Source organism: Phacochoerus africanus, chromosome 8, assembly GCF_016906955.1.
Source record: "Phacochoerus africanus isolate WHEZ1 chromosome 8, ROS_Pafr_v1, whole genome shotgun sequence".
NCBI lineage: Eukaryota > Metazoa > Chordata > Mammalia > Artiodactyla > Suidae > Phacochoerus > Phacochoerus africanus.
In genome coordinates, this window is record NC_062551.1 from 55,519,847 (window position 1) to 55,545,630 (window position 25,784).

Consider the following 25,784-nt stretch of genomic DNA (forward strand, 5'->3'; position numbering starts at 1 on the left):
AGGAGACGGGTGGGGTTGGGCCCTGGGGATGGAGGCTCAGGGGTCCTCAGAGGAACTGAAGGGAAATTACTTGGGGGGTGAGGATATTGGGGATGGTGAGAAGGGGGGTCTCCCATCTTATGAAATTCAGGAGAGTGTGAGACACCGAGAAAGACAGGTTTAGAGAGGGGGACAAGGCCCCAGAGCGAGGGGACAGGGACCCGGGTGGGGAGGGGGAAACAGGGATGCAGAGGAAAAGCAGGCAAAGTGGAAGAAGATATGGGGGGGGGGGCGGAGAAGCGTGCCAACGCAGGCACAGTAGCATCACACAGATGCAGTGGCCGGAGAGGAGGTGGGAGACGGGTCGGGCTGCTCCTTGAGGGACCAAATGGGAAACAAGACAGAAGAAGATACGGAGACAAAAACCCCAGAGGAGATGAAAAAGAACCAGTCTCAGACTGAAGGGGAGAAAGACAGACAGATAGGGAGAGAGACAGATAGACACGGGCCCGGATCTGAGGATGGAATAGACGCGATAGGAATTCGGCACCAACCATCCTGTTAGCCCAGGACTGAGTGATACAAGACCGGGGCTGTGGGACCCTCAGGGCTAAAACGTGTCGTTGGCATTGGGACAACTTGGTCCCCAACAGTGGAACCCAGTCACATAAGACAGCACTGGGCCCCTGGATTTCCGGAGTCCCCAGGACACCGACTGTTATCTGTCCTCTTGCTGCCTTTTGAAATACGTGTGTGCCTCCCAACTACCCCTTGGATGTCCCCTGGGACATGAGGCTGCCAGTCCTCTTTAGTTTTCAAACTCCCAGAAGTTTCCAAACTAAAGATTCATTCAGGCTCCATGTTCTGAGCTGAGCCGTTTGAGCTCCTTCAGAAAAGCACAGAGTGCCTAGGGGGGGAAATCTATCACTTCTGTCTTTGGAAAAAGCTTTACACTGATGCCTCCTGACCTGGTTGGCAACATTAGAATCTCCGGGGGAGCTTTTCAAATCCAAATCGATGCCCAGGCCCCAGCCCCAGGCGCTGTGGTTTAAGTGGTCCAGGGCGGAGCTGGGCTCTCAGGAGTTTCAAAAGCTCCCCAGGGAGTCCCGCAGGCAGCGGCTGAGCCCCATCCTTCTCCAAGTGCCTGTGGTTGTGACAATGCAAACTCGATCGCTCCCAGGGGCCTGAGACCCAGCACGATGCTGAGACCCTGGAGGTAGGAATGGAGGCACCCCCCACCCCCTCCTGGGACAAAGACCTACTTCTTTGCCAACAGCTGTTTCTTTTACAAACACTGCTAGCCAAGTCCAAGCTGGGAGCCCAGCAGATCCCAATCTGTGTGCCCCCAGCATCTTGCGCCCAGTCGTAGCCAAGAACGGTGGATGGTAGGGCATGCAGGGGGTGGAAGGAGGAGGGGGTAGAGGGAGGTGGGGGGTAAGAGGCAGGCAGACTCTCTGATTGGGAGGGGTTTTGGGAGGGGTTTTAGGAATCCTTCCAGGTAGAGCTGACACAGACACAGAATAGAGGTGGCAAAGGGCACTGGGCAGGCAGCACAGCATGTGCAAAGGCCCTGGGGTGTGATTTTTTTTTTTTTTGGACCATTTCTCATGGTTAAGTGTATCCCACAGAGGAGGTGTAGGAGGTGAGTGAGATTTTAAAAAAAATTAACAACCGGAGTTCCCATTGTGGCTCAGCGGTTTAAGAACCCGACTAGTATCCATGAGGATGAGGGTTTGATCCCTGACTCGCTCAGTGGGTTAAGGACTGAAGGTTGTGGTGAGCTGTGGTGTAGGCTGCAGATGCCACTTGGATCCGCATTGCTGTGGCTGTGGTGTAGGCTGGCAGCTACATCTTGCATTTGACCCCTAGCCTGGGAACCTCCATATGCCACTGATGTGGCCCTAAAAAGACTTAAAAAAAAAAAAATCAACAGCTGGATGGGCTTCCAGTCGTGAAGGCTGTGAGCAAGGAGGGACAGGTCAGCTCTGTAGAAAGGCCCTGTGGGGGCTGGGAGAGGAGGGGGCGGGGCTGTGGTCCTGGGGAAGCGGGTTGGAAGCCTCCTCCGGGACCGATCCCTCTCCTGGTGTCAGTCCCCTGGTGTCAGTTCAGTCCCCTGGTGTCAGTTCTTTTTTTTTTTTTGTCTTTTTGCTATTTCTTGGGCCGCTCCCGCGGCATATGGAGGTTCCCAGGCCTAGGCCAGAGCCACAGCAACGCAGGATCCGAGCCGCGTCTGCGACCTACACCACAGCTCACGGCAACGCCGGATCGTTAACCCACTGAGCGAGGGCAGGGACCGAACCCGCAACCTCATGGTTCCTAGTCGGATTCGTTAACCACTGCGCCACGACGGGAACTCCTGGTGTCAGTTCTAACAGTGCGGAAACCGTGGTCCCCTCTGCCTGGGCACGTGGTCCAACACTGCCCTCGTGTGGTTACTCTTAGTTCTGCAACCAAGGTCTCCTGTAAGTAAAACCACCTTCTCCATCAGGACCGCTTTTTGCAAACGAGGCGGGCACGGTTACAAATTATGCTGGAACAACGGGCCCAAAGTAATCCTCAAGCCAAATTTACAGTGAGATTATAGTTCCGTTCCTTTTTTTTTTTGTCTTTTTAGGGCCGCACCCGCGGCATATGGAGGTTCCCAGGCTAGAGATCCAATCAGAGCTGTAGCCACTGACATACGCCACAGCCACCCCGGATCCTTAACCCGCTGAGTGCGGCCAGGGATGGAACCCGAGTCCTCATGGATGCTAGTGGGGTTCCTTAACCACTGAGCCACGATGGGAACTCCTATAGTTCCGTTCCTAATTGGAACTTGCTAGGCCTTTCCTGGAAAACCCAGCATGTTCAGTCACCCTACTCAGAAGCTGCCTTTTTAGATCTTGAGTTGAAAATGATCTTGTTTATCTGGTGAGAAAAAAGGATGAAGCTCAACCAAAGGCTGGGGTGTCACCCAGGGCGCTCCATCTACTGGGGATGGAGACAGGGAATGGGGAGGAGATAGTTTGTGAGGGGGCCAGTAACTGCGGGTCTTGAGGTCTGGACACTTTTATAGGAAGGGGTGTTTACAGTGGGTCTTGAAGGCTGAATAGGAGTTTTCTAAGAAAAGAGAAAGATGTGTTGAGACAAGACATCAGAGGACAACTGCAGACCCCTTGCAGCCTGCAAATGCCATTCACATCTTTGATCTCAGGCTGCCCTTGCCATGGCCTTCTGGGGCCCACTGGAAAAAGATGTTCACTTTTGTCTGACTGAGAAGAAAACCAGGGCTCAGAGAGAAGGACTAAATCTGAACTTCTCTTGCATCCACCTTTGGAATGTCCTCCAGCCTCTCTAAATGCTCGTGACAGACTCCTACTCATCCCTCAAAACCCAGCTCGGACTCTGGGCACCTAGCCACAAACCTGCACGTCGAGCTCCCCGCCCCCAGCCCTCGCCTTTCGCAGACCCAGGAGTCCAGGCCTCTGCTCTCTGACCCAGAAGCCTGGCCCTCAACCAGGTAGGATGGAGAAGGATGAGCTGATTCGGTCACATTTATTTGGCCTCCGAGGCCACAGTCATGGTTGGGGTAGAGACAGGGCTCTGGGATGAGGGGTCCTGTGTCTTCTCATTGCTGAGCCTGAGAGGAAAAGACATAGAGAGAAACATGAGCGAGGAAGAGCGGCCAGGAGGCTCACGGGAAGGGCACAGGGCCAGAGACCCAGCCTGCTACCGCAGCCCTCTTGCCACTCACCTTGTTGAAGAAGTAAATGGAGGCGAGGATGGTAAACACGGCCATGGCCAGAGTCACATTCTGGGGGGAGGGGTCAGAGGTCAGGACCCCTCCCCTTCCCTCCCTCCTTCCTCCCCTCCCCGGACCCCTCCTCACTTCCTGAAAGTTCATGGCCATGGGTCTCGGCTGCAGGGTGGCTCCCTCTCCCTGTCCTGGGCCTCTGAGCCAGAGAGGAAAAGACCAGTGGGCAGAAACTGTGAGGGTGTCGTCTGGGAGACCAGAATGGCAGCCATGGTGACGGGAGAAGGGCATGCTGGGTAGAGGGGCCTTGGGGCAGCCGCCTGGGGCAAGAGGGGCCTTTGGATGCAGACGGCCACACGGAGGGGATGCTTGAGATGGGGTAGTGCAGACCTGCAGCCCTGAGGGGATGCTGGGAAGCCGTGGGAGGGCTGGGAGCCGGGGAGGCACCAGGCCAGCTCTGAGGGCCGGAAATATCGCAGGGAGGGGGAGGCTGGAGGCCAGGAGAGCAGCCGAGGCGGCCAGGAAAAATTTCTTCCAAAGGGGTCTGTCGGATGCAAGAGCCGTGGTGGGACCGAGCCTGCCAGGGCCTGGTCTCCAGTGTGGGGGCAGGGGCAGCCGTCATCATGGCAGAAAGCAGGGCAGAGGCCACAGCTTCCCCATCTCTGGGCCACGGGGACAGGGACACGCTGGTGACTCCCACAGCCCTCTTGCGCCAGGCCCCGGCTTTTGCTCCGCCAGCAATCCTGCGAGTTTTGTAGACAGGTACCTAAGTCTTTTTTTTTTTTTTGTCTGTCTTGCATTTATTTACTTATTTATTTACTTATTTCTAGGGCCGCCCCCGCGGCATATGGAAATTCCCAGGCTAGGGGTCTAATTGGAGCTGTAGCCACCAGCCTACACCACAGCCACAGCAACTCAGGACCCTTAACCCATTGAGTGAGGCCAAGGATTGAACCCGCATCCTCATGGATACTAGTCAGGTTCTTTACCTGCTGAGCCACAATGGGAACTCCCCATCTTGCTTTTATTTTATTTTACTTTATTTCTTTTTTTTTGCTTTATTTTTTCTTTTTAGGCTGCACCCACGACATATGGAGATTCCTAGGCTAGGGGTCGAATCATGGCTACAGCTGCTGGCCTACACCACGGCCACAGCAACAAGGGCTCCGAGCCACATCTGCGACCTACAACACAGCTGATGGCAATGCCGGATCCTTAACCCACTGAGCAAGGCCAGGGATTGCACCAGTCTCCTCATGGATACTAGTCAGATTTGTTTCCACTGCGCCACAACGGGAACTCCCCATTTTGCTTTTAGAACTAACTTCTGGGAGTTCCCTTGTGGCGCAGGGGGTTAAGGACCTGGTGTTGTCATTGTGGTGGCTTGGGTCACTGCTGTGCCACAGGTTTGATCCCTGGCCCAGGAACTTCCACTTGCTGGGAGAGTGGCAAAAAACGAAAACAAAAACAAAAAGCAATTAACTTCTGGGTTACTGGAATACAGAGGACAGAAGCACGTGCTCAGCCCTCATCATCCAGGATTCCATCTCTGCACAGAATGGCTACAATTTTGCATCTCAAGACAGTACATTCCCAGCCTGTGTTGATCAAGCAGACGATCACCTGCTGACTTGTCTCAGCTGCTGAGCAGAGAGCAGCTGCCAAGCAAGAGACACCTGCTCTGGGGCCAGTGGGGCGATTCGAATCCCAACTCTGGCATCTGTGAGTGGGGTGGTCTCAGGCAAATTTTCTAGTTTGTAAAATTAAAAAAAAATAGAATCCACTAAGATGAGTACGTTTTAGGATTTTATTTTATTTTAGTCGTTTTTTTTAGGACTGCACCCATGGCCCATGGAGGTTCCCAGCCTAGGGGTCAGATCAGAGCTGTAGCTGCCAGCCTACACCACAGCCACAGCAACACAGGAGCTGAGCCGTGTCTGCGACCTACACCACAGCTCATGGCAAAGCCGGATCCTTAACCCACTGAGCGAGGCCAGGGATCGAACCTGCATCCTCATGGATGATAGATTTGTTTCCATTGAGCCTCGACGGGAACTCCCAGAGAAGACTTAAATGTTTAAATGTTTCTTGTCTTATCATAAAAATAAGAATTTACTCAAAGCAACTCTCTGAGGCCTAGACAGTACTTGTCTTCATTTTTATGAGTCAGGAATCTAAGGCAAAGAGAAGTTGGCTAACTTGCCCAAAGCCACACAGATTGTAAATGGCGAAGCTGGAACTTGAGCACAGCCTGTCCAGCTCCAGGGTGTGGGTGTGGCTTTGGCCAGCCGTGGGCCATGCTAGAAGCTGAAACCACCAACAAGCCCTTGAGGACTGCAAAGAGCCTCAGCATTTCAGGGGTGAGCAAAAGGGAAGACATGGTGGGAGGAGTGGGGAAGGAGGAGGGGGCAGAATCTAGAATGTGGGGCAGGGGCAGGGGTCTCTCTCCCTCTCTGTGTGCCCAGTTTAAGGGTACCTGGGTTTTGGTTTTGCCTTTTGGCCATGCCCACAGCACAAGACGTTACCCCAAACTAGGTCCTTAATCCACTGAGCCACCAGGGAACTCCTACGGGCACCTAGGTTTAAATCGCTAGCTGTATTCCATTCGGCAAATTACTTACACCTGCTGTGCCTCCGTTTCCCAATCTGCACCATGGAGATGGTGACACCGAGACAGACCCTTGCTGGGGCTGCGGTGAAGATGAAATGGAGTAATCCAGGGTGAATCTAAGGCTGACAAAGGCCCTGGGGGATTGGGCTCTGGGCGAAGGCGGGCTGGGACCTGCTCTGGGCCGGGGGGGATGCTGAGGCGGGGGTAATGACCAGGTGGGGCTGCGGCAGAGACAGAGGGCTGAGCTCAGCGTCTGGCTGCGTGGAAATGGCCGGGCCAGGGTTTCGGGGCCACCCGGCCGGACCTCTGCTGCTGCTGCTGCTGCTGCTGCTGCGCCAGGCCCTGACGGAAGGACCCTTGGTCTTCGTGGCTGTGGTGAGGTGTCCCCCACCCCAGGCCCGCCCCCTCATGTCCCCCAGGCCAGTCCTGACCAGCTCCCCTCCCCAGGTGTTCCGCCACGGCGACCGGGCCCCACTGGCCTCCTATCCCACCGACCCCCATAAGGAGGATATTGCCACCCTGTGGCCACGTGGCCTGGGCCAGCTGACGAGGGTGAGAAGCTGGGGATGGGAGTTAGGGGGGCACGGGGAGGGGGAGTGGGAGAGAGGTCTGCTGAGGCTGTTCTGTCCCCAGGAGGGGGTCCGCCAGCAGCTGGAGCTGGGCCGCTTCCTGAGGAGCCGCTACAAGTCGTTCCTGAGCCCCCAGTACCGCCGCGAGGAGGTACCGACCCCCCCACTGACTGCAGTGCTTCCCTTGGCCTCCCCCTCTGACCTTTGACCCCCACCCACCTGACCTGACCCTTCTGTCTGATCTCTGACCCCTCCCTGCACCAGTGACTCGCCCACACGGACCTCTGACCCCATCTCAACCTGAGTCACACCTTGACCTCTGACCTCCAGCAACTCTGACTTTATTTTCGGACCTCCAGCTCTGTATTCTGACCCCCACCAACCTCTGACTCCGAAATGTGATTGCTTTTGTCTTTGACCCTCACTGATGCTGCTTGCCCTCTGGGCTCCAACCTTTGACCTCTACCCCTCATCAAATCTGACTTTCCTGTATCTTCTTCTGTCTTCTGACAGATCCACAATTAGGATCATTTCTTCTGACCTCCGACTTCTGATCCCTGATTGACCTGTGCTGAACTCTGACCCCATGACCTCCAACCTGCCCTCCTCATCTTGACTTCTAACTTCCAGCCTCCAGCAATTCTGCTCTTCCTTTCTGACTTTCATTGACTCAACGGACCCCCTTCAACCTTGGTGTTCACCCGACTTCTGATCCCCAAGCCAATTGTTCCTGACATTGACCTCTGACCTTTGATCCCAACTTCCAACATTAAAGGCCAGACCCCTGAAGCTGCCCTGAGGTTTGACTCCCAACACCCGATCCTCGACCCGGATCTGAATCTGAAGCTTTGGGTTTGCTGCTAGGGCTGAACTTTCACCCCAGCCGTGGTCCCCTTCCCCCGCCCCACTCCACCCAGGTGTACATCCGCAGCACTGACTTTGACCGGACGCTGGAGAGCGCTCAGGCCAACCTCGCGGGGCTGTTCCCTGAGGCCAGCCCGGGCCGCTCCGAGGCCACCTGGCAGCCCATCCCTGTGCACACGGTGCCCGTCACTGAGGACAAGGTCAGGGGGCTGGACAGAGCCTGGAGGTGGGAGGGCTGGCGAGAGACCAGGACCCCGAGAAGTCTCTGCGCCTGGCTGAGTGGCTCCCGGGCGCCGGAGCAGCGCGCCCTTCCCTGGGGCAGAGCCGCCCTCTTGGGTGAGCCCGCGAACGGCACACTGCGCCATCAGATCTGGGCGATACCGTGGACCAGAGCCAGGGCGCCACAGCTGCAACTCCCCCGCCTGCAGTCGGGCCCCAGTCACAGTGCTGTCCCCGCTGAGTCTCAGTTTTCCCCAGCTGCTGAGGTTTCCAACGCGCAGCTGTCCCCGCTACCGTGAGCTGCTGAGAGAGGCCACGGAAGCTGCGGAGTACAAGTCCGCTCTAGAGGGCTGGACGGTAGGCAGGGTCTGAGTGGTGGGCGGGGCTGATTGAGGGGGCGTGGCCAGTGGGTGGGGCAGAGTTGATTGAGAGGGGCGGGACCAGAGGGGTGGGGCGGGGCTGATTGAGGGGTGGGGCCAACAGGATGGGGCGGGGTTGATTAAGAGGGGCGGGACCAGCGGGGTGGGGCGGGGCTGATTGAGAGGGGCGGGACCAGCGGGATAGGCGGGGCTGACTGAGGGGCAGGGCTGATTAAGAGGGGCGGGGAAGGATAGGGCCTGCGCGGCGAGGAGCTCTGCCAGGCTCACCCAGCGCGGGGGCTTCCAGGACTTCCTGACTCGCCTGGAGAATTTTACCGGGCTGTCGCTGGTCGGGGAGCCACTCCGCAGGGCATGGAAGGTTCTGGACACTCTGATTTGCCAGGTAGGCTCCTGCCCCACCCACCCAGCCAAGTCGTTAAGGGCACCAGGGTTCACATCCCAGCTTTGCCACTCACTATCTGCGTTCCTTCAAGCAAGTCATTTAACCTTTAGTGCCTCAGTTTTCCCATCTATACAGTGGGAATGGCGACGCTCTTACCAACACCCTTTGGGTTGCTCTTTAGAGCAAAACGGGTTAATTCACAGCAATGTGCTTAGAACAGCGCCTGGCACACAGTGAAGCCCTCCGGAGGGTTTGAAGCTATGTGTTTTCAATTCCAGTTCCTTAACTGGAAGAGGGCCCGAAACTAAAGCTTGGGCTGCAGGAGCTGACCGGAAGCTGCGTGATGCTGCTCGTCCTTGCTGACCCCACCTTATGGGAATGCTCCTAGTCGCACAGGGTGGGGGGTGGAGGACAGCAATGCCTATGCATTAAGACCCACGGATGTGTTATGAAGTACATGGCAACCCACCACGGGACTTTTCTAGAATTCCAAACGTCTGAATTCTGAAACAGCTCTGGCCCCAAGGGTTTCAGATCAGGGCTTCTGGAATGATGGTGGTTACTGCGGTTAATCAGCAATCGCTGTGGCCCACGCCATAATTTCCTGACCAGACCCAGCCCACGAGGGATTCAGAAGAGGGTTGGAGGAGAGGATGGCAGTGAACGGGGGCAGCCCAGGAGGGCCTGAGGGGAGCATGGAGTGTTCCGGATGTCACGGTCACAGTGTCCCCTCCCTGTCTCTCCCCAGCAAGCCCATGGTCTTCCCCTCCCATCCTGGGCCTCCCCGGATGTCCTGCAGACGCTAGCCCAGATCTCAGCTTTGGATATTGGGGCCCACGTGGGCCCACCCCGGGCAGCAGAGAAAGCCCAGCTGACTGGGGGTGAGACATGGAGCTGGGAGGCCGGGAGGCCGGGGTGCCTTCCTCTGGGGATCTCTTAGCGCTCTTGTGTCTTCGCCCGGTCAGGGATCCTGTTGGATGCCATCCTCGCTAACTTCTCTCGGGTCCAGCACTTGGGGCTGCCCCTCAAGATGGTTATGTATTCAGCTGTGAGTTTTTGGGAAGGGATGCAGTGCCACATGGGTGCAGGGATGGGGTGGCAATTTGGGTGAGAACTGGCGGTTCCAAGGGGATCTCAGCCTAATGCCTTGAGTAATTCGTATCTCCGAACCATACTCTCAGACCATATCACTAGAGGTATGGATCCCGGAAGGAGGGAGGTGATGGGGTTAAGGGAAGGAATTTGGCTCTTCTGGAAAGATAGGCTGTTTAATTGGGTTGTCTCATCATATTTTTTGTTTGACCAATCTTTATAAAATGACCACTCATCACTGGTGGGGCTGCCTCCAGGGTGAGCAGGTTTGGGAGGGACTGGTTCTAAGGACCATCTGAGAGGCAGCTGGACGTCCAAGTCTAGGGTTCACCAGAAGCCCATTCTTAGCCCTGGATCTGCCTGCAGCACGACAGCACTCTCCTGGCCCTCCAGGGGGCCCTGGGTCTTTATGACGGCCACACGCCACCTTATGCTGCCTGCCTGGGCTTTGAGTTCCGGAGGCACCTTGGGGACCTGGATGACAACAGAGGGTGAGAAGTGGGTGGGACCCGGCAAGAGGCAGGACGGAACCCTCAAGAGTGTCAGATGGGCTATCAGAGGGTGTGGCCCAGGCGGGGAGGGGATGGTGCTGGGTTAACCAGGAGCCAGCAGCCCAGCTCTTGTGCAGATTTAAGGTCATTAGGAGGGAAGGTGAGGAGGGGCCTGGGTACCACCCTCCTTTTCTCCCTCCAGGAATGTCACCATCTCCCTCTTCTACCGCAACGACTCTACTGGCCTGCCCATGACGCTCAAGCTCCCCGGGTGCCCAGCCCCTTGCTCTCTAGGCCGCTTCCGCCAGCTGACAGCCCCTGCCCGGCCTCCAGCTCAAGGGATCCCCTGCCATGGCTCCCACGAGCCTGCCACCCCCGCAGGTGACGGCCTTCGGTGCTGGGGTGGGAGTCGGGGGTGCAAGTTTCGTGATTCACACCCCCATATTTTCCCCGCAGCCACCGTGGTGCCCCTGCTGTCTGGGGCTGTGGCGGTGCTGGCGGTCCTCAGCATGGGGCTGGGCCTAATGGCCTGGAGACCCGGCTGCCTGCGGGCCTGGGGAGGCCCCGTGTGAGCCCGGAAACCGGGCACCCCTCCCCCCACAGCTGACACTAGATCCCAAAACACCTGCTCGCCTGCCACTCTGGTGTCCGTGACTTACTGTGCGCGCCGAACGCGGGAGGGTCGCCAGGCCGGGCTTAAGTGGAACGCGTGTTGGTGCACGTGTGCACACACGGGACCGTGTACCCGTGCACAGCTACTCACGCGCATGCTCCTGCACGGACCTGAGAGCCTGCACTGTCTTGCCCTGTTGGGGCTCAGCTTGCCTACCCTGGCTTGGGTCCCCTCCTTGCAAAGGGAGAGCTCAGGTCAAGGTTCAACGCCAGGCCCCACCACCAGGCAGCTGGGCACCCCCGTCCTTTGCCACACACGATGCCATCAGTTTCCATGGCCTCTGAAACTCACCTCCTGGGGACCAGCAGAGCAGCTGGGGCCACTAACACCCGCAAGACTGCCCAGCAGAGCAGGTGCTACAATTGTGATTTCGAGGTGGAACCGCAACTGAGAACTGCTCAGCATGGTCACCACTGGCCGCTGTGCGGATGCTCGAATTCATGTAAGTAAAATGTAAGATTCGGGCCCCAGTCTTCCCAGCCAGCTCCAGCGCTCAGCAGTCCCACGCGGCGGGTGGCAATGGCTGCCACAACAGGCAGCACCGACAGGGAGCTCCCACCACCTGCGGGACAGCACCAAACCTAAAGAAAGGCACCCACACCTCATAAAACAGTAGCCTCCAACACAGACCAGGCAGTCTCAGGCCTTGTGCTGCTGCACTGAACCCCGGGCTCAGGAGACTGTGCCTGCCCCAGGCACCACACCCTAGTCTGGGGCACCAATGACTGTGCAGGAAACGTGTCAGGACCCCTTCAGACTGTGTGTAGCAGGTGCTTGCTGCCCATTAGATGGGGTAGAGGTGGAGGATCAAGTGACAGTGACAGCCAGCCCCCGCTACCAGGACCTCATGGGCTTGGGAAGGAAAGGAGTGGGGTCAGCAGCCCTGCCACAGCTGGACAAGTGGGGACATGCCCCCCCTACCCCCGCAGAGCCACCAGCACACCCGCTCTGACTACCCACTCCCCAGCAGCACGGAGCAGGAAATCTGTGCCCCCCCAATGAAGCCGCGCAACCCTCCCATTCAACACCCCTGGCCTTGCCCATGGAAGGTTCTGGACCCAGTTCCACACCAGTGCCCTAACACCACAGTTCACATGTAGCGGCACATGGGCTCTTTAATGGTGTCCGGCGCCACCTGCCACGGCTGTCCATCCTCACAACGCTGGAACTCTGGTGATGCAGACACTCCAGCCACGCGTGCAGCGAGAGAAAATGGAAGGGACTGGCTGCCCTTTTCCCAGGAAAGCAAAAGGCAAAAAAATTCCATTTCAAAAAAAAAAAAACTACTTAGAAAAACCATCACAAAAGCAGTAGTGAGGACACTAAAACCCAAGCACCACACACGCCTAAAGTTAAGTATCAGGTACAGACACCGTGTTAAAGAAAAAAACCTCAAGGGCAAGGGCACAAACTTGAAGGTGCTTTCACGGGGTGGGATGCGGGGTCTCAAGCTTGGCCTGTAGTGCGTTGGGGGCCCGTGTGGCACAACGGTGGGTGCCCACCCACCCCGCTTATTAGGCTAAGGTGTAACAGACTGAAATGCTTAATGGACTCTCTCCCTTCAACCAGCAACGTCAGCCAACTGGCTGCTCTTCACCAGCTCAGGCCAGTGACGCCTACGGCGGCGGGGGCAAGGACCCTCTCTCCAAGGTTCTCAGGACGCGTGGTCAGGGTCTGGCCTGGCAGGAGATGGCTGGAGCTGGGGGTGCCGTCCCTCCATCTGTCCTGGGGACAATCAGGAGGCGCTTTGGCCAAAACTTTGTGTCTCCCCGACACAGGCCCCTGCTCCACTCCCAGCACCAAGTGGATTGTGGGGTGCTTAGTCCTGGTGCACAGCAGCTCCTCCCTGCAGGCCTGGTCAGAAGACCGGGGAGGCAGGGGCTGCTCCTCCCCCAGCACGTGGGGGGCCTCAGCCACGGCTGTGCTCGGCCCCTTTGATGGGCAGCTCCAGGAGGACCTTGGTGGCTCACTGGTCCACCTGCTCCCTGGGCACGCCACGGCTCAGCAGCCAGCCCACGGTTCATGTGCGTCGGGTTGGGCCCCAGCAGGAGCTTGGCGGCCATGGTCTGGATCTTCAGCACCGTCATGCCCTTGACCAGCAGGCTGACCAGGGAGAGGGACAGCTCCGAGGGTGCGGCCATCAGTAGGCACCGCCGCAGGCATGTCTTCGGGAGCCAGGCACTTGGGCTTGGCTCATGGTAGATCCAGTCCAGCGTGCCCAGCTCACACACCAGTTGGAAGCCCTCCTCCACGGCGGTCCAGGGCCAGAGGGCGGCTCGGTGGTCTCCAAGTGCAGGAAGGACTCCCAGCGCTGGCGCCAGGCCAGCAGCGTCTTGCAGAGCCTTGCAGCCATAGCTGAAGACAGCATCGCCGGTCAGGTCGCCCAGCAGCATCTGCTCTCCGGAATCCAGGGACAGGGCTGCCCCCCCCCCCCCCGCCCCGGTCATAGACCCACAGGTCCAGGTGGTCATGAGTTCACTGGGGTTCTGCCAGAAGCGCTGCGCCACGGCCAGGAGCACTGTGTGTGTCAAAGTGGTCGCTCACCCCACCCAGGGCTCACTCAGCCACGGTGCCTCTGTGTGGAGACCAGCGCGGAGGCTGGAGGGGCAAGGCCCCGGGAGCTGCAGGAAGGGCACGGAGGGGTGTTAAGGGTGGGGAAATCGCCACTCAGCCCCAGCCCCTCCCCATAGTGGAGCCCCTCAGACCCCCAGGTGTCAAAGGTCCTGGGGGGCACCGTGTCCTCATCAAAGATCAGAGCCCAGTGCTGGACATCATGGGGGCCCGAGCACAGCCCCTTCAGGAGCCCTGATAACCCCCCAAAGACCCTCCTGCACCAACCTCCCCTTACACACCCTGTATCCCCCTCCCCCGTGGGGTTACTGCAGATAGGAAATAAACCCAACGCTTAGAATTGTGCCTGGTTCAAGGCCAGCTGCTCATCACTTGCCAGTATACTAGTTTCACCTCTACATTTTTTTTTTTTTTTTTTGCTGCATCTGTAGCACATGGAAGTTCCTGGGTTAGGGATCCAAGCCGCAGCTACGCCAACACTGGATCCTTAACCCTTAACCCGTGGCGCCTTAGCCAGAACTCCCATCTCTACATTTTGCAGCTATCGTTTTCTTTTTTGGACCTTTTAGGGTGGCACCTGCTGCATATGGAAGATCCCCAGGCTAGGGTCGAATTGGCACCACAGCTGCCAGGCTATACCACAGCCATGGCAATGTGGGATCTGAGCCACGTCTGCAACCTATTCCAGCTTGCGGCAAAAGCCGGATCCTTAACTCACTAAGGCCAGGGATCAAACCCACGTCCTCATGGGTATTACTTGGGTTCTTAACCCCCGAGCCACAAATGGAAACTCCTACAATCATAAATATAACTATGGTATTAATAAGAACCTGTTCAGAGTTCCTGTCATGACTCGGTGGTTAACGAATCCGACTAGGAACCATGAGGTTGCGGGTTCGATCCCTGGCATCGCTCAGTGGGTTAAGGATCCGGCATTGCCGTGAGCTGTGGTGTGGGTTGCAGACTCGGCTCACATCCCACGTTGCTGTGGCTCTAGTATAGGCTGGCAGCTACAGCTCCAATTAGACCCCTAGCCTGGGAACCTCCATGTGCCGCAGGAGTGGCCCTAGAAATGGCAAAAAGAAAAAAGAAAGAAAAAGAACTTGTTCTTACCGAGGGGGCTGGTGGGGCTGCCAAACTCCTGGAGGAACGGCCTGCAGACAGGAAGGCGAGAGGTAGGTAAGAGGTTGGGGAGGGGGTGTGGGGCAACCATGACCCCCACCCATTCCTTCCCAGAGCTAAGGGGGCCCCTCGGACCCCTGGGTGTCAAAGGTCCTGGGGGAGCACGTCTTCACAGAAGTTCAGAGCCCAGTGCTGGACATCACGGGGGTCCCCAAGAATGGCTCCTGAACAGGCCGCCTGAGCACAGTCACCTCCTTCTCCATCCCCCCATCTCTGCGGGCTGCCGTGGAATTCAGGGTGCTGCATAGTGCTGGGGGCGGGGGCGAACGGTGCACAGAGGCTGCTGTTCAATGACCCAGCCCTGGCATCTCTGGCCAGGCTCCGGAGTATGGGCTGAGCATCTGCTCTAAGGCCAGGACCCACGGACCTCACAAGGCACACCCCGGAGCCTCCCCTCAGCCCAGTCCCTGCAGATCAACCACTAAGGGGCCCTAAGGGCCAAAGCGACAGAACTGGGGATCGAAACCCAGCCCCCCAGCATTCTCAACTGCAGAGAGGAGGGGGGGAAGAGAGCCCCAGCCCCCAGCAGGACCTGAACGTGGAGGGAGGCTGCAGAAAGGAGGCCCTCTACCCCGACCCCCCCTCGAAACGGGGACAGATCATCATCTCCGAGGAACCCCAACTCCCAGCTGGGACAGTGGGGACACGATGGCACCTATTTCAAAGAATGAGGTTGATAGGGAGTTCCCGTCAGGGCTCAGTGATTAACATGGGTAACGAACCCGACCAGCACCCATGAGGACGGGGGTTCGATCCCTGGCCTCGCTCAGTGGGTTAAGGATCCAGCGTTGCTGTGGGCCGGTAGCTGCAGCTCCAATTAGACCCCAGCCTGGGAACCTCCACATGCCGTGGGGGCCGCCCTAAGACAAGGGGAAAAAAAAAAGGAAAAAAGAATGGCGTTACCAGGAAGGTCAAATCAATCCCAGGCTTAGACCCACCGCCTGGCTGAGAATAGGTACCCTGATCTGGCTTCATTATACTCACAGCATCAGAATCTAGACACACACCACGGCATCGATCTCGGGGGCAGTCTCTCACTGGGAGGACGGCCAGGCTGATGGACTCCTGGAGGAACCACCTGCTGACAGGAAGGGGTGGGGGAGCAGGAGAGGAGGTTGGTGAGGTGCACGGCAACCACGGGATCCCCATCCTTCCCTCCCCGGAGCCAGGACCCCTCAGACCCCCGGGTGTCAAAGGTCCCGGGGGGCACTGTGTCCTCAAGGGAGATCAGAGCCCAGTGCTGGACATCAAGGGGGTCCGGGGTCCTCAACCCCCGCCCCCCAACCCCTGTTGCAGGACTTACGTATGGAGAGACGGGACCCCGAGGCGTCAGGCCAGGAAGCATTTACTCGGGCCGGCCCCGGCTCAGTGGAGTCTCATCCAAAGGCTGAGCCCTGACGGCGGCGGGGCGCGGTCCCACACGCCCTCCGTTATTCCCCGTGGCACTTCGGTCCCTTTGTCCCCCTTGTAAGATAACAACATACATTCTGTACGTCCCAGCAGGATGGTCTCTGTCACCAAGTTGCACGTGGACCCTGATGCTGTCAGGATGCTGGTCACGCTGCGCTGCCTCCCCTTGGTTCTGGGAAGGCCCTCGCCACACCGACAGGACAGCGCAGCCTGCCAGCTCCGCCTCAGGAAGGGCCGCGACACGGCCCTCAGGGTGCTGCCCCGGCCTGGCGACGCTTCCTCTCACATCCCCTGCCCAACGGGCGCCTTCCCTCCCCCGCCCTTCCCCAGAGACACCCCCAGCCCCCCGGGACCTTGGATGCAACCCTCCCCTTCGAAGGCGAGGAACAGCACTACCCCCCACCCTCCTGGGGAGGCCTAGGGCCTCTCAGTCCCTCGACCAACACCTCCAGGCCCAAGCAGAGCAGAGCTGGGGTTGACATGCCTGCTGGCATATACATGAGGCCCCAGAGATCCTGGCTGGAAGGTCACCCCACGAGGGTGAGATGTTTGAGATCGGGGTGCTCACCAAGGTGGGGGGATGGGGGGTGGCCCCTTGGCTGGAAGACACACCTGTGAGGCAGAAGGGCCTGGTGAGGGTGGGGAAAGGCATTGTCTGGGGTCCAGAGAACAGCAAAATCAGGGCCCCTCAGACCCTCAGGTGTCAAAGGTCCTGGGGTGCACTGTGTCCTCAGGGGTGATCAGAGCCCAGTGCTGGTCATCAGGGGAGCCCCGGGCCCTCTGCACCCAGGTCCCCAGGACACTCACCTTCAGGGACAGAGGCCAAGCTAGCAGCTCTCAGACTGGAACACAGACTCCACCAGGAGGCACAACCGCCCACAGCCTTCCCGATGGCGACACTAAGATGTCCTCGCGTCCGGCGTCACGGGTCCACAGGGGGCTGTCCTCAAACCTATTCCATGGGAGTTCCTGCAGGGGAGAGGAATCAGACTAGGAGCCATGAGGTTGCGGGTTCGATCCCTGGCCTTGCTCAGTGGGTCAGGGATCTGCGATGCTGTGGCTGGGGTGTAGGCTGGCAGCTGTAGCTCCTATTCGACCCCTAGCCTGGGAACCTCCATATGCCACGGGTGCGGCCCTAGAAAGAAAATAACAACCACCCCGTTACATGGCGAGAACCCAGTGAAGACTCCTCTTCCCTGGTTTTGCAGATTTCCAGCACTGACTGCTCACCCAGAGCAGTGCAAGCTAAGCTGCAAAATTCTTAGAAGAACCTCTTGGGGGAAATAAGAAGGAAAGAAGCTGAAAATGCAAGCAGCCTAAGCGATGACCGGAGATCCTTAACTGCAACCATTTTTTTTTTTTTTAAACCAAATCAAAGGGGAAAGACATGTGGAGATGAGTTAGACTAGGAACACAAAGCAGGTAGACGGCCTCATCAACCAACAGGCGACAAATGTCCTTCCACTGGTGACCTGGCAGCAGTTAGGATAAAGCCAGCGGCTTTCTAGATCGCCGACGGAAGGGAGAGACTCCACCACCTGCTCCTGGGCTGTGTCTCCTCGGCAGGGGCATGGCACTGCTCCACAGGCAAGAAACGGATCCCCAAATGTCTGATTAGCCCCAAACTAAAGTTTAACAGAATTCCGATGTTCAGATGCATCACAAAACTCTGACATTTGAGGGACCGTGTCAGAATGATTCCCGAAGGCGAACAAAGGCCCCCATGTGCTTTCTCCTGAAACTGCTTCTCAGAAACAAATCAGTAATTCACTCCCACCTTTTCCTCAGCATCCCGAGACCTGCCTCTACTTCTGTCACGGCAGCTTCCCAGCAGCCCCGGGGCCGCAGCCTATCAGCTCCAGCGGGTCTTGTACTGGCGAGAAACTAAGCTGGCACTCAGAGAGTTGGAGAACTCGGGTTTATGATGCTGGTGGGCTCTGAGGAGCTCCCACTCCGGAGTCTGAGCCCCAGAGATGAGTTTGACAAGGCGTTTGTGGGTTAGCTCTTCTGGGCCCAGGCTTGGCAGGACGGACCAGAGTGAGGACAGGCAAGGTAGCTGATACAGAAGCAAGTTTACACAAGTGGAGTTGTGGGGAGGGGGTAGTTACTTAGCTGGATTCTGCTTTGTCGTCTGGCCTTTATCTTAGGAGACCTCTCCCCTACATCCACCTCCCACCATGCTCTTTGAAATTCCTAAGAGGCATCAACCTTTATGATCTTCTTGGCCCAGGGGCTGATATAAGGGTGGCCCAGATGTCACCACCATTTGTAACTTGTTAGATTCTAGATTCTAGGCATGAGGAGACAAACTTGACCCTACAGCTCCTGATACAGGGTCCAAATGAGAGGGCACGAAGAGCAGGAGTGGCCCAGCGAAAGGCATGAGCCACGCTGCCCGGCTCCAGTAGTTACCCCAACTTAACCAGGAGTCAGCCAATTCTTCTCTTCACTTCACTGTGTGTTCTTTTAAGTGTTAGGCCCTATTCTGAGTATTCCCAACCTGTGTGTGTAAACACAACATCCTTCACTGAGGAGCAGGCCAAGCGCCCCCATCTCAGCAGGAAGTCCAGTCCTCTCCTGTGCTGGAGGGCTACTTCTGCCAGAGCCCACCTGGTCCTGTAAGGCCACTAGGGCAGGGGCTACTTGTTCCTTGTCATCTGTGAATCCTGTAGATAACGGATGATCACAGGCCGTAGATGCCATCCTCCCGCTCCCACCCCTGCTGAAATTCCCAGACCAACTAATAAACAGACAACTTGTGCTGCTCTCTTGGTTCTGCCATGTGCCTCCACGGGCACTGTAAGAGACTGATTACCAGGGACAGTATGTATTTGAGGAGTGACAAAGGCTAGTGTGCAGGCCGTGTCCAGTTAGCAGGGAGCCTCTGGTAGGCATAATTTCCGCACACAAAGAAGAGGCCTGTCTGGGGTCTGCACCAAGGGATCAAGGAGGGGTCTAAGTCCTTGACATTGGTGACACTCACACTGCTCCTTCGTCGGCAGGTTACCCACTTGAACCACTTTCCCAAGGCTCTGAAGGCACCTCGGGGCCCTGAGGGGCATGCATACCGCCTATCGGCCTAGGTTCTTGGATCCAACTGGCTTTGGCTTCCCTGGCGGCACTGAGGACGCTCATTGGGACAGCAGTAGGCTGGGGCTTCTGGATGGACAGCCAGAGCCAGCAGTCCCTCGCATTCAGCACCTGGCCCAGGCCGGGGCATTGGCTCGGAGGGCTGAGTTCCAGCCCGGTAGCTTTATCAGGGGGACGGCGGAGGCCCCTCATGTAACTCTTCAAACTTGAAATCTATTCCCCCGGCCCCGGATGGTAGCCGGCCAGGTAGTGGTTTCCAGGTGGCCTGGCATGAGTCAGCCCTGTTCCAGCCTGTCGCCCCTGGAGTGAGCAGCAGGGCGAGTGTTCACAGGACTGTGAGTCCCTTGATTTTTCTCGCTGACTTGGTAGGAGCAGGGATCTTAGCACACTGCCCGTCAGGAGACACACTGCACAGCCGGGCAGCCGGGCTCCCTGTCCCCATCCCGAGAGGGTTATGGCACAGAGCCCCACTCCAAACACGAGGGCTATGGCAATGGCAATTACCAACAGTCCCCATCAGAACATGGCTCCAGTTCAAGTTCGCATGGAGATCCTCTGGCTTCCAGGGCACAGTCGAACGAGCTTCCAGGTGTGGGCAGAGCAGGGCTCATTGTTTTCCAATGGTGGGCACCCACATATCTTGACCTTGAGGGGGTTCTCAGGGTGCCGGGCAGTGTCCCAGGTGTCTGTGTCAGCGGTGGGAGCAGCCTTCTTTATTCTGGTGTGATGGAGCCATGGACACCTGCAATTTTGACCGCAGCTGGAGGGGCTCCTTTGTCCAGTCCTTCACCCACAGCATGTCCCCAGGCTGGTGGGGGTGGATCCAGCTGCCTAAGGGAACGGGGGCCTCTCCAGGGTCTCCCGGGTGATGCAATGGAGGACTTTCCCCATGGCCCAGAGGTGTCGGGATAGCTCCACGTCAGCTTTCTGCCTGGGATCCCCCTTCAACTTCGCTATTACAGGAGGGGACCTTCCATACAGAGTTTCAAACAGGGTGTAGCCCGTGGATCTGGGGCGGCGCCTTGGGCTCGGAGTAAGGCTAAGGGCAGGACATCTACCCGTGGTAGCTGAGTCTCCTGGCACCACTTAGCTAGAGTGGTTTTAAGGGTCCGGTTCACGCCCTCACTTTTCCCTGAACGTTGTGGCCTATAAGCTGTACGGAGTTTCCACCCAACTCCCAGGGTCTTAGTCAAGATCTGGTTGAGTTCCCGTCATGGCGCAGTGGTTAACGAATCCCACTAGGAACCATGAGGCTGCGGATTGGATCCCTGGCCTCGCTCAGTGGGTTAAGGATCCAGTGTTGCTGTCAGCGTTGCTGTAGGCCTGCAGCTACAGCTCCGATTGGACCCCTAGCCTGGGAACCGCCATGTGCTGCAGGAAGCAGCCCTAGAAAAGGCAGAAAGACACATGAAGAGAAAAAAAAAAAAAGACCTGGGTTACTTCGGACACGAGAGCAGGCCGGCTGTCAGATTCGATCGTAAAGCGCAGCCCACAGCAGCGGATTTTCTCCCTCGGCAGAGCCTGAGCCACTGCCCAGGTGCAATCTGTTCACGTGGGTGGGGAAGGCTTCTACCCACCTGGAACGTGTGCTTACAAGCCCCAGCAGCTGTGGACGGTCCCGGCAGCCAGGGACAGCCCTGGCAGGCCCCGACTTCAGTCAACTTCCAGGTCCTCAAAGGGCATCGTCCCCATTGCTTGTACCCTGGGACTGGGCCCAGGTTTCCGACTGGCGTTGTTCCGGGCACACATAATTCTGCAGGCACAGGGTGGCGAGTTTGGCTATAAAGTAATAACGGCTTAGCAGGCTTCCTAAGGCAGTTTTCCCCGGACGAGGCCTGTCATGGTATTGGGTTCCTAACTGGGCTGCTGTCATACTGAGAACAGAAAGTCTCTGTCCATGCAGCCGCCACCGCGTGCCCCCCCCACCCCCCCCCCCCGCCCCGCAGGGTCCATGGATCCTCTTTGTCAGTATAATTGGGAAAGAAGGGGGAGCAGTTCTGGCACCAACAGGATCTTGGGGGATGGTTTCTGCCTCAGGGATCGACTGGCCGGCAGCCTCCTTAGCCACCTGATCAGCCAGTCGATGTCCCCGACTGTGGGGGTCATTCCCCTCCCGATGGCCTTTGAAGTGGATGCCTGCCACCCAGGAGGACGCCTTGGTTCTTCACTGCCTTCCCTCTGGCGGCGAGCAGTCCCCTTTCCCTACAGACAGCCCCAGCAACATGTCGCAGGGCACATGCATGCTTGGGGTGGGTGTAGATACTGGCTCTTTTCAGCACACCTCAAATGCCTGCACTGGCGCCCACCAGCCCTGCGGGAGGGCTTCCGCCGTTAGTACCCCTCTGTCGTGGTTCCAGCATGTCCCGATCTACACTGTCCTTGGACGAAGCTGCTTCCATCCGTGGATAGCTCGAGTTCTGGGTCCGAGAAGGGAAGCTCCGTCAGGTCTGGCCGACTCGAAGACTTCATCTGCAGCCTCCCCGCAGGCGGGGTCAGGCGGGCCCGCCTCGGGAGGCAGGAAAGGGGCGGGACTCAGCATCCCCACAGTCTCCGATGTACTCGAAGGGACCCAATGGGGCAAGATCCCAGCAATCTGGAGCCAAGAGTCAATGCACGGGAATTGACCAGGATGTCCTGGTGTCCCAGGGACTACTTGGTACAGTGCTCGGACCTTTGATGAACCAAGAGTGCCCTCTGGGAGCCAGCCCACATCGAACGCTGGCCATTTGAGTTTGCACAAAGCGCAGGGCTTTCCTGGAGTCGTTTTGGTCCCACAGTCTCCTGAGAAGCCCTTTTTGAAATTCTTAATCATACAGTCCAGGATTGTGGGGTTGGACTTAATTGACCCCATGGTATCCTCCATGGGTACAATCCAAGGCCTAAACTTGCGGGACCGTTTCTGACTTTGTGGGCAATAACCCCAGGAGCATGGTTTCTGCCACGCCTGAAAACAGCCAACTTCACACTTAGCCCTTGTATGGTGGTGGAAGCACTTGCCTTATTGCAAAAGTCCAATTGAGCCGGACCTAGGGTTTCAGGGAAATACTCTTGGGCCAACTGTCGTTCTTGAGCAAAGTTCAGGGGTCCTTTAACCCAATCCTCCCTATACCCCAAGCTAATGCAGCAGGAGACGGGGATGACGGGCTGGTGGCAACACAGGTGTCACCAACAGAGGAACTTCCAACTGGGGCTGTCCCCAGCCTTCGGGGAAGTCTCCCTGACTCAGATCCTGGGCTTCCGTGAACTGGCAAAATGGGCAGTCTCGTGGCCAGTTTAGCATCTGGGACAGGAGTGCCCGGAGGCCTGGGGACAAAGTCAAACTGGATATCTCCTCGAAGAATTTCTGGCCCAATCGTCAGAGGCACAGGGGTCTCTGGCTTGTGGGTTTCTGAGTTAGGTCCCCCGGCCCGTGTGGCCGCCCTGTGTCGGTGTCGCAGACAAACAAGGATGGTCACACAGCCATCCGCCTGACCACTCCCCTCTGGAGTGTAGGTGCCTCTTAGCAATTGGCCAGTTTGTATAAACCCCGAACTCGGATCGAACTCCCAGGGAGGGAAGGTACCCTCAGAGTCCGATGCAGCCGTTAAGCCCTGAGAAGTCACCACGGAACTGCAGATCAGGACCCATCTTGACTCTGTAGCCGCTAGGCCGTGGAGCCACAACCGCAAACCAAACACAAGTGAATCAGGTGGAATTCATGCTCACATGCACCCAGAGGTTATCACAGTGCCTCCTGCCGCCTGAGTCCCTAATTACTGCTCCAATCAGGTACAGCTTCCAATCAGGAGCCCGTAGGGGATGATCAGTCCCCTCTTCTGCCCCTTGGGGCAGGACCTGAGTGGGGTTGCCCCCAGGGCCTTACCTCGTCTGGACGCCTTCCCTGGTGAGTTGGTCCGTCTCTCCGCCGAGTCCCATCGGGGTTGGGGTGGCCAGAAGTAAGGAACACTGCTCACGAAGGAGGACCCGGGATACCATCAGGTGGCACAGCCACCTCGTTCGCTCCTTGGGCTCCCCAACCCCCGCGCGGCCTCACCCTGGCTCTGGTGGCTCAAGGGGCCAGAATGGTTGGAATCTCACTGGGGTCTCCAGAAATATTTCAGCAGCTGCCAGCAGCTCCATGGTGGCAGTGTATCAGCTCCAGCAGCAGCCCCGCCACCGGTGCAGCGTATCAGCTCCAGCAGCTCTAGGAGAAACCAAGCGAGCACTAGGAGAGTTGGAAAACTCAGGTGTATTACCCCGGCAGGCTCAGAGGAGATCGCCCTCTGGAGTCTCAGCCCCCAAGAAGGGTTTCACAAAGCTTTTGTGGCCTAGCTCTTCCGGTCCGTGCTTGGCAGGACAGACTGGAGTGAGAACAGGCACGGTTGTGGCTGCAAAACTCTGTTTACAGAACCAGATACGTGGGGAGGGGGTAGTTAGCTGGATTCTGCTTCGTCATCATGGCCAAGGCATTCATTCCTGGCCTTTCTCTACCTTAGAAGAGCTCTCCCTTACACTTCCACCCATAGTCTCTGTTCTACGTTGCACAAAAATGCCAGCCACGTGGAACCGAAAAACACAGGAGCGATTTCCCAAAAACAGTAGGTGTAGCTAACACAGAGGTGGAAAACACGAGAAGGAAAAACTCAACGTCCCAAGCAACTCCCCAACCCCCCTGGAAACGGACAAGATGGCGGGGCCCTAAAACGTGGGCAGCAAAAATGGCGCAGCCAGGCTGCGGTGCAGACAGAGGAAGGCTCGCTCTGGCGGCCCCATTCGCATCGGCGGCAGAATTCCTCGCCTACCCCCTGGGCGCCCCCAAGGAGCCACCACCCTCTCCGACAGCCACGTGTCCGCCCCGCAGGGAACAGGCTTGCTTTGGAGCGGGAGTGACAGGCCCTCACAGGGGTCCTGACCGCGTCCACGCCAGCACGCTGCATCCCCGGGCGCACACGACCCGTGCGACCCAGGTCCCAAGGCACGCCTCACCGCAAAGACACCCCCCCAAACGAGCCAAAACGGCCAAACAACACTCACCAAAGCCTCACTCTCCCACGCGTCTGCGTGGCCCAACACCTCCTGCTTTATAACGCGCGCCGCACGCACAGCCCGCTGCCCGGCTCCAGTCAGGGCTCCGCCCCAGGCGTCCAGCACAGACGCCGGTGTCAGAAACGCGGCTTGGGTGCTTGGGGGAGGGAATAGTGTCTGTTCTCTCTAGAATCTTCCTGAACAGACGATGAAACGTTGTCCGTGGAGGCGAGGAAAAAGTGCAAGGAAATATCAGGGTCCATTCTCTTGTCATGCGCGTCAGGCAATTCTGTGAACAGCACCAGAGCGGCCTTTGGAGGGGAAGGACCCCCGAGCGTGGGCGGGGCCAGAAGAGGAAGCAATTGGAACACCTGGCGCGGCAGTGGCGCGAGTGGGGGCAGGGGCGGGGCCAGTGCGGAGATTGACAAGGGAGCGTTTGGGGACCGTCTCGTGGCGCAGAGTTGTGCTCGGAGGCTTGGCCCCTGGCTGCTCTCAGGAGCGGCAAGGCTGGGCTTGTGGGTTTGAGGAGCAGGGCGCTGGAGGTCCGGATTTGGGGCTCCCCCCTAGTTTAGGCTGTTTAAGACCTGGGGGCCTGGAGTCTCCGTATGGTTGGAGATCCGAAGCATGCCTTTCAACTGACATGATCGCAAAAGTTTGGGGGTTTTTCTGGCCGCGCCTGCCGCGTGAGAAAGTTCTAGGGCTAAGGCTCCAGAGCCACAGCTGTAACCAGAGCCACAGCAGTGACAGCTCCAGAGCCTTAACTCACTGAACCACGAAGGAACTCCTAAACGTTTTTTTTTCCCCCCAAAGGTATTAAATGAAATTTCACTACTTCTAATCCACTGCCCAGAGTTGCCACTGTCAAGTTTGTGTGGAGTTTTTCCTTTATGGGCACACACACGGTATGGGTGAAGATGTTCCCGCCTCCGCCCCCCAGTTTGTCCCATAAGTAGTCTCTCCTCATCAGTGCATCGAGTCACCTCCTTCCTTCAACAGGGGTAAACTTTCCCCTTGTGTGCATAGAACACATTTGGTTTAGCGGGTCCCCTGGTCATTTGAATTGTGTTCTTCTAGGGAGGAGAGTCCTCCATGAAGCCTGTGACCTGAAGTAGAAGGAAGAGCTCTGATGACTGCTCTTCAGAAAGTGAGACATTTTCTTCCCTAGCTCCTGCCTCACTCAGAGGAAAGCAACGTCCTCCCTGGGGCCCACAAAGCCCAGTGTGACCTCGTCCCTCTCTGCTCTCATGGCCTGATTCTCTTTCCCTTCCTCAGGCTGCACGAGCACCTTGGCCTCCCTGGTCTTTCCTGGAACCCGCCAAAGGACACCCCAGGACCTTTGCACTTGCTGTTTTAGCTGCCTGGAACCCTTTTCCCCAATCAATCCTCATGATTCTCTTCCTCTGTTTCTTTTCTTCTGTCTTTTTAGGGCCGCATCCGTGGCATATGGAGGGTCCCAGGCTAGGGGTCAAATCGGAGCTATAGCTGCCATTAGTTGTCTTCACAGCTCTTAACTCCTAACACATCTGTTCATGGG

The 25,784-nt window shown here is 57.5% G+C and overlaps 1 protein-coding gene, 4 non-coding genes and 1 pseudogene across 5 annotated transcripts; 1 reads left to right on the forward strand and 5 right to left on the reverse strand.

The window, feature by feature from the left end:
* Positions 1 to 6,575: 6,575 nt before the first annotated feature.
* ACP4 (acid phosphatase 4) lies at positions 6,576 to 10,959 on the forward strand. The gene is made up of 11 exons (XM_047790199.1): positions 6,576 to 6,698; positions 6,771 to 6,875; positions 6,957 to 7,043; positions 7,810 to 7,956; positions 8,234 to 8,332; positions 8,642 to 8,737; positions 9,486 to 9,618; positions 9,703 to 9,785; positions 10,196 to 10,320; positions 10,523 to 10,701; positions 10,777 to 10,959. The coding sequence occupies exons 1-11, from the start codon at positions 6,591 to 6,593 to the stop codon at positions 10,890 to 10,892; spliced, it is 1,278 nt and encodes a 425-aa protein (XP_047646155.1). The 5' UTR covers positions 6,576 to 6,590; the 3' UTR covers positions 10,893 to 10,959.
* Positions 10,960 to 12,345: 1,386 nt separating this feature from the next.
* Positions 12,346 to 16,469, reverse strand: LOC125132653 (uncharacterized; annotated as a pseudogene).
* LOC125134824 (small nucleolar RNA SNORD88) lies at positions 13,686 to 13,776 on the reverse strand. The gene has a single exon (XR_007136821.1). It is a non-coding gene; the product is annotated as a small nucleolar RNA SNORD88 (small nucleolar RNA).
* On the reverse strand, positions 14,809 to 14,897 carry LOC125134827 (small nucleolar RNA SNORD88). The gene has a single exon (XR_007136823.1). It is a non-coding gene; the product is annotated as a small nucleolar RNA SNORD88 (small nucleolar RNA).
* Positions 15,915 to 16,005, reverse strand: LOC125134823 (small nucleolar RNA SNORD88). The gene has a single exon (XR_007136819.1). It is a non-coding gene; the product is annotated as a small nucleolar RNA SNORD88 (small nucleolar RNA).
* A 368-nt stretch (positions 16,470 to 16,837) lies between the features above and the next one.
* Positions 16,838 to 16,928, reverse strand: LOC125134825 (small nucleolar RNA SNORD88). Its single transcript, XR_007136822.1, has one exon. It is a non-coding gene; the product is annotated as a small nucleolar RNA SNORD88 (small nucleolar RNA).
* Between the last annotated feature and the right edge of the window lie 8,856 nt (positions 16,929 to 25,784).

What these genes read in the sequence shown, in the direction of transcription:
- ACP4 (XM_047790199.1), top strand. Translation starts at nt 6,591, where the DNA reads ATGGCCGGGCCAGGGTTTCGGGGCCACCCGGCCGGACCTCTGCTGCTG. An exon ending in TGCCCGTCACTGAGGACAAG is followed by an intron (nt 7,957 to 8,233) that starts GTCAGGGGGCTG and finishes AGTTTTCCCCAG; the next exon opens with CTGCTGAGGTTTCCAACGCG. An exon ending in GACCTGGATGACAACAGAGG is followed by an intron (nt 10,321 to 10,522) that starts GTGAGAAGTGGG and finishes TTCTCCCTCCAG; the next exon opens with GAATGTCACCATCTCCCTCT.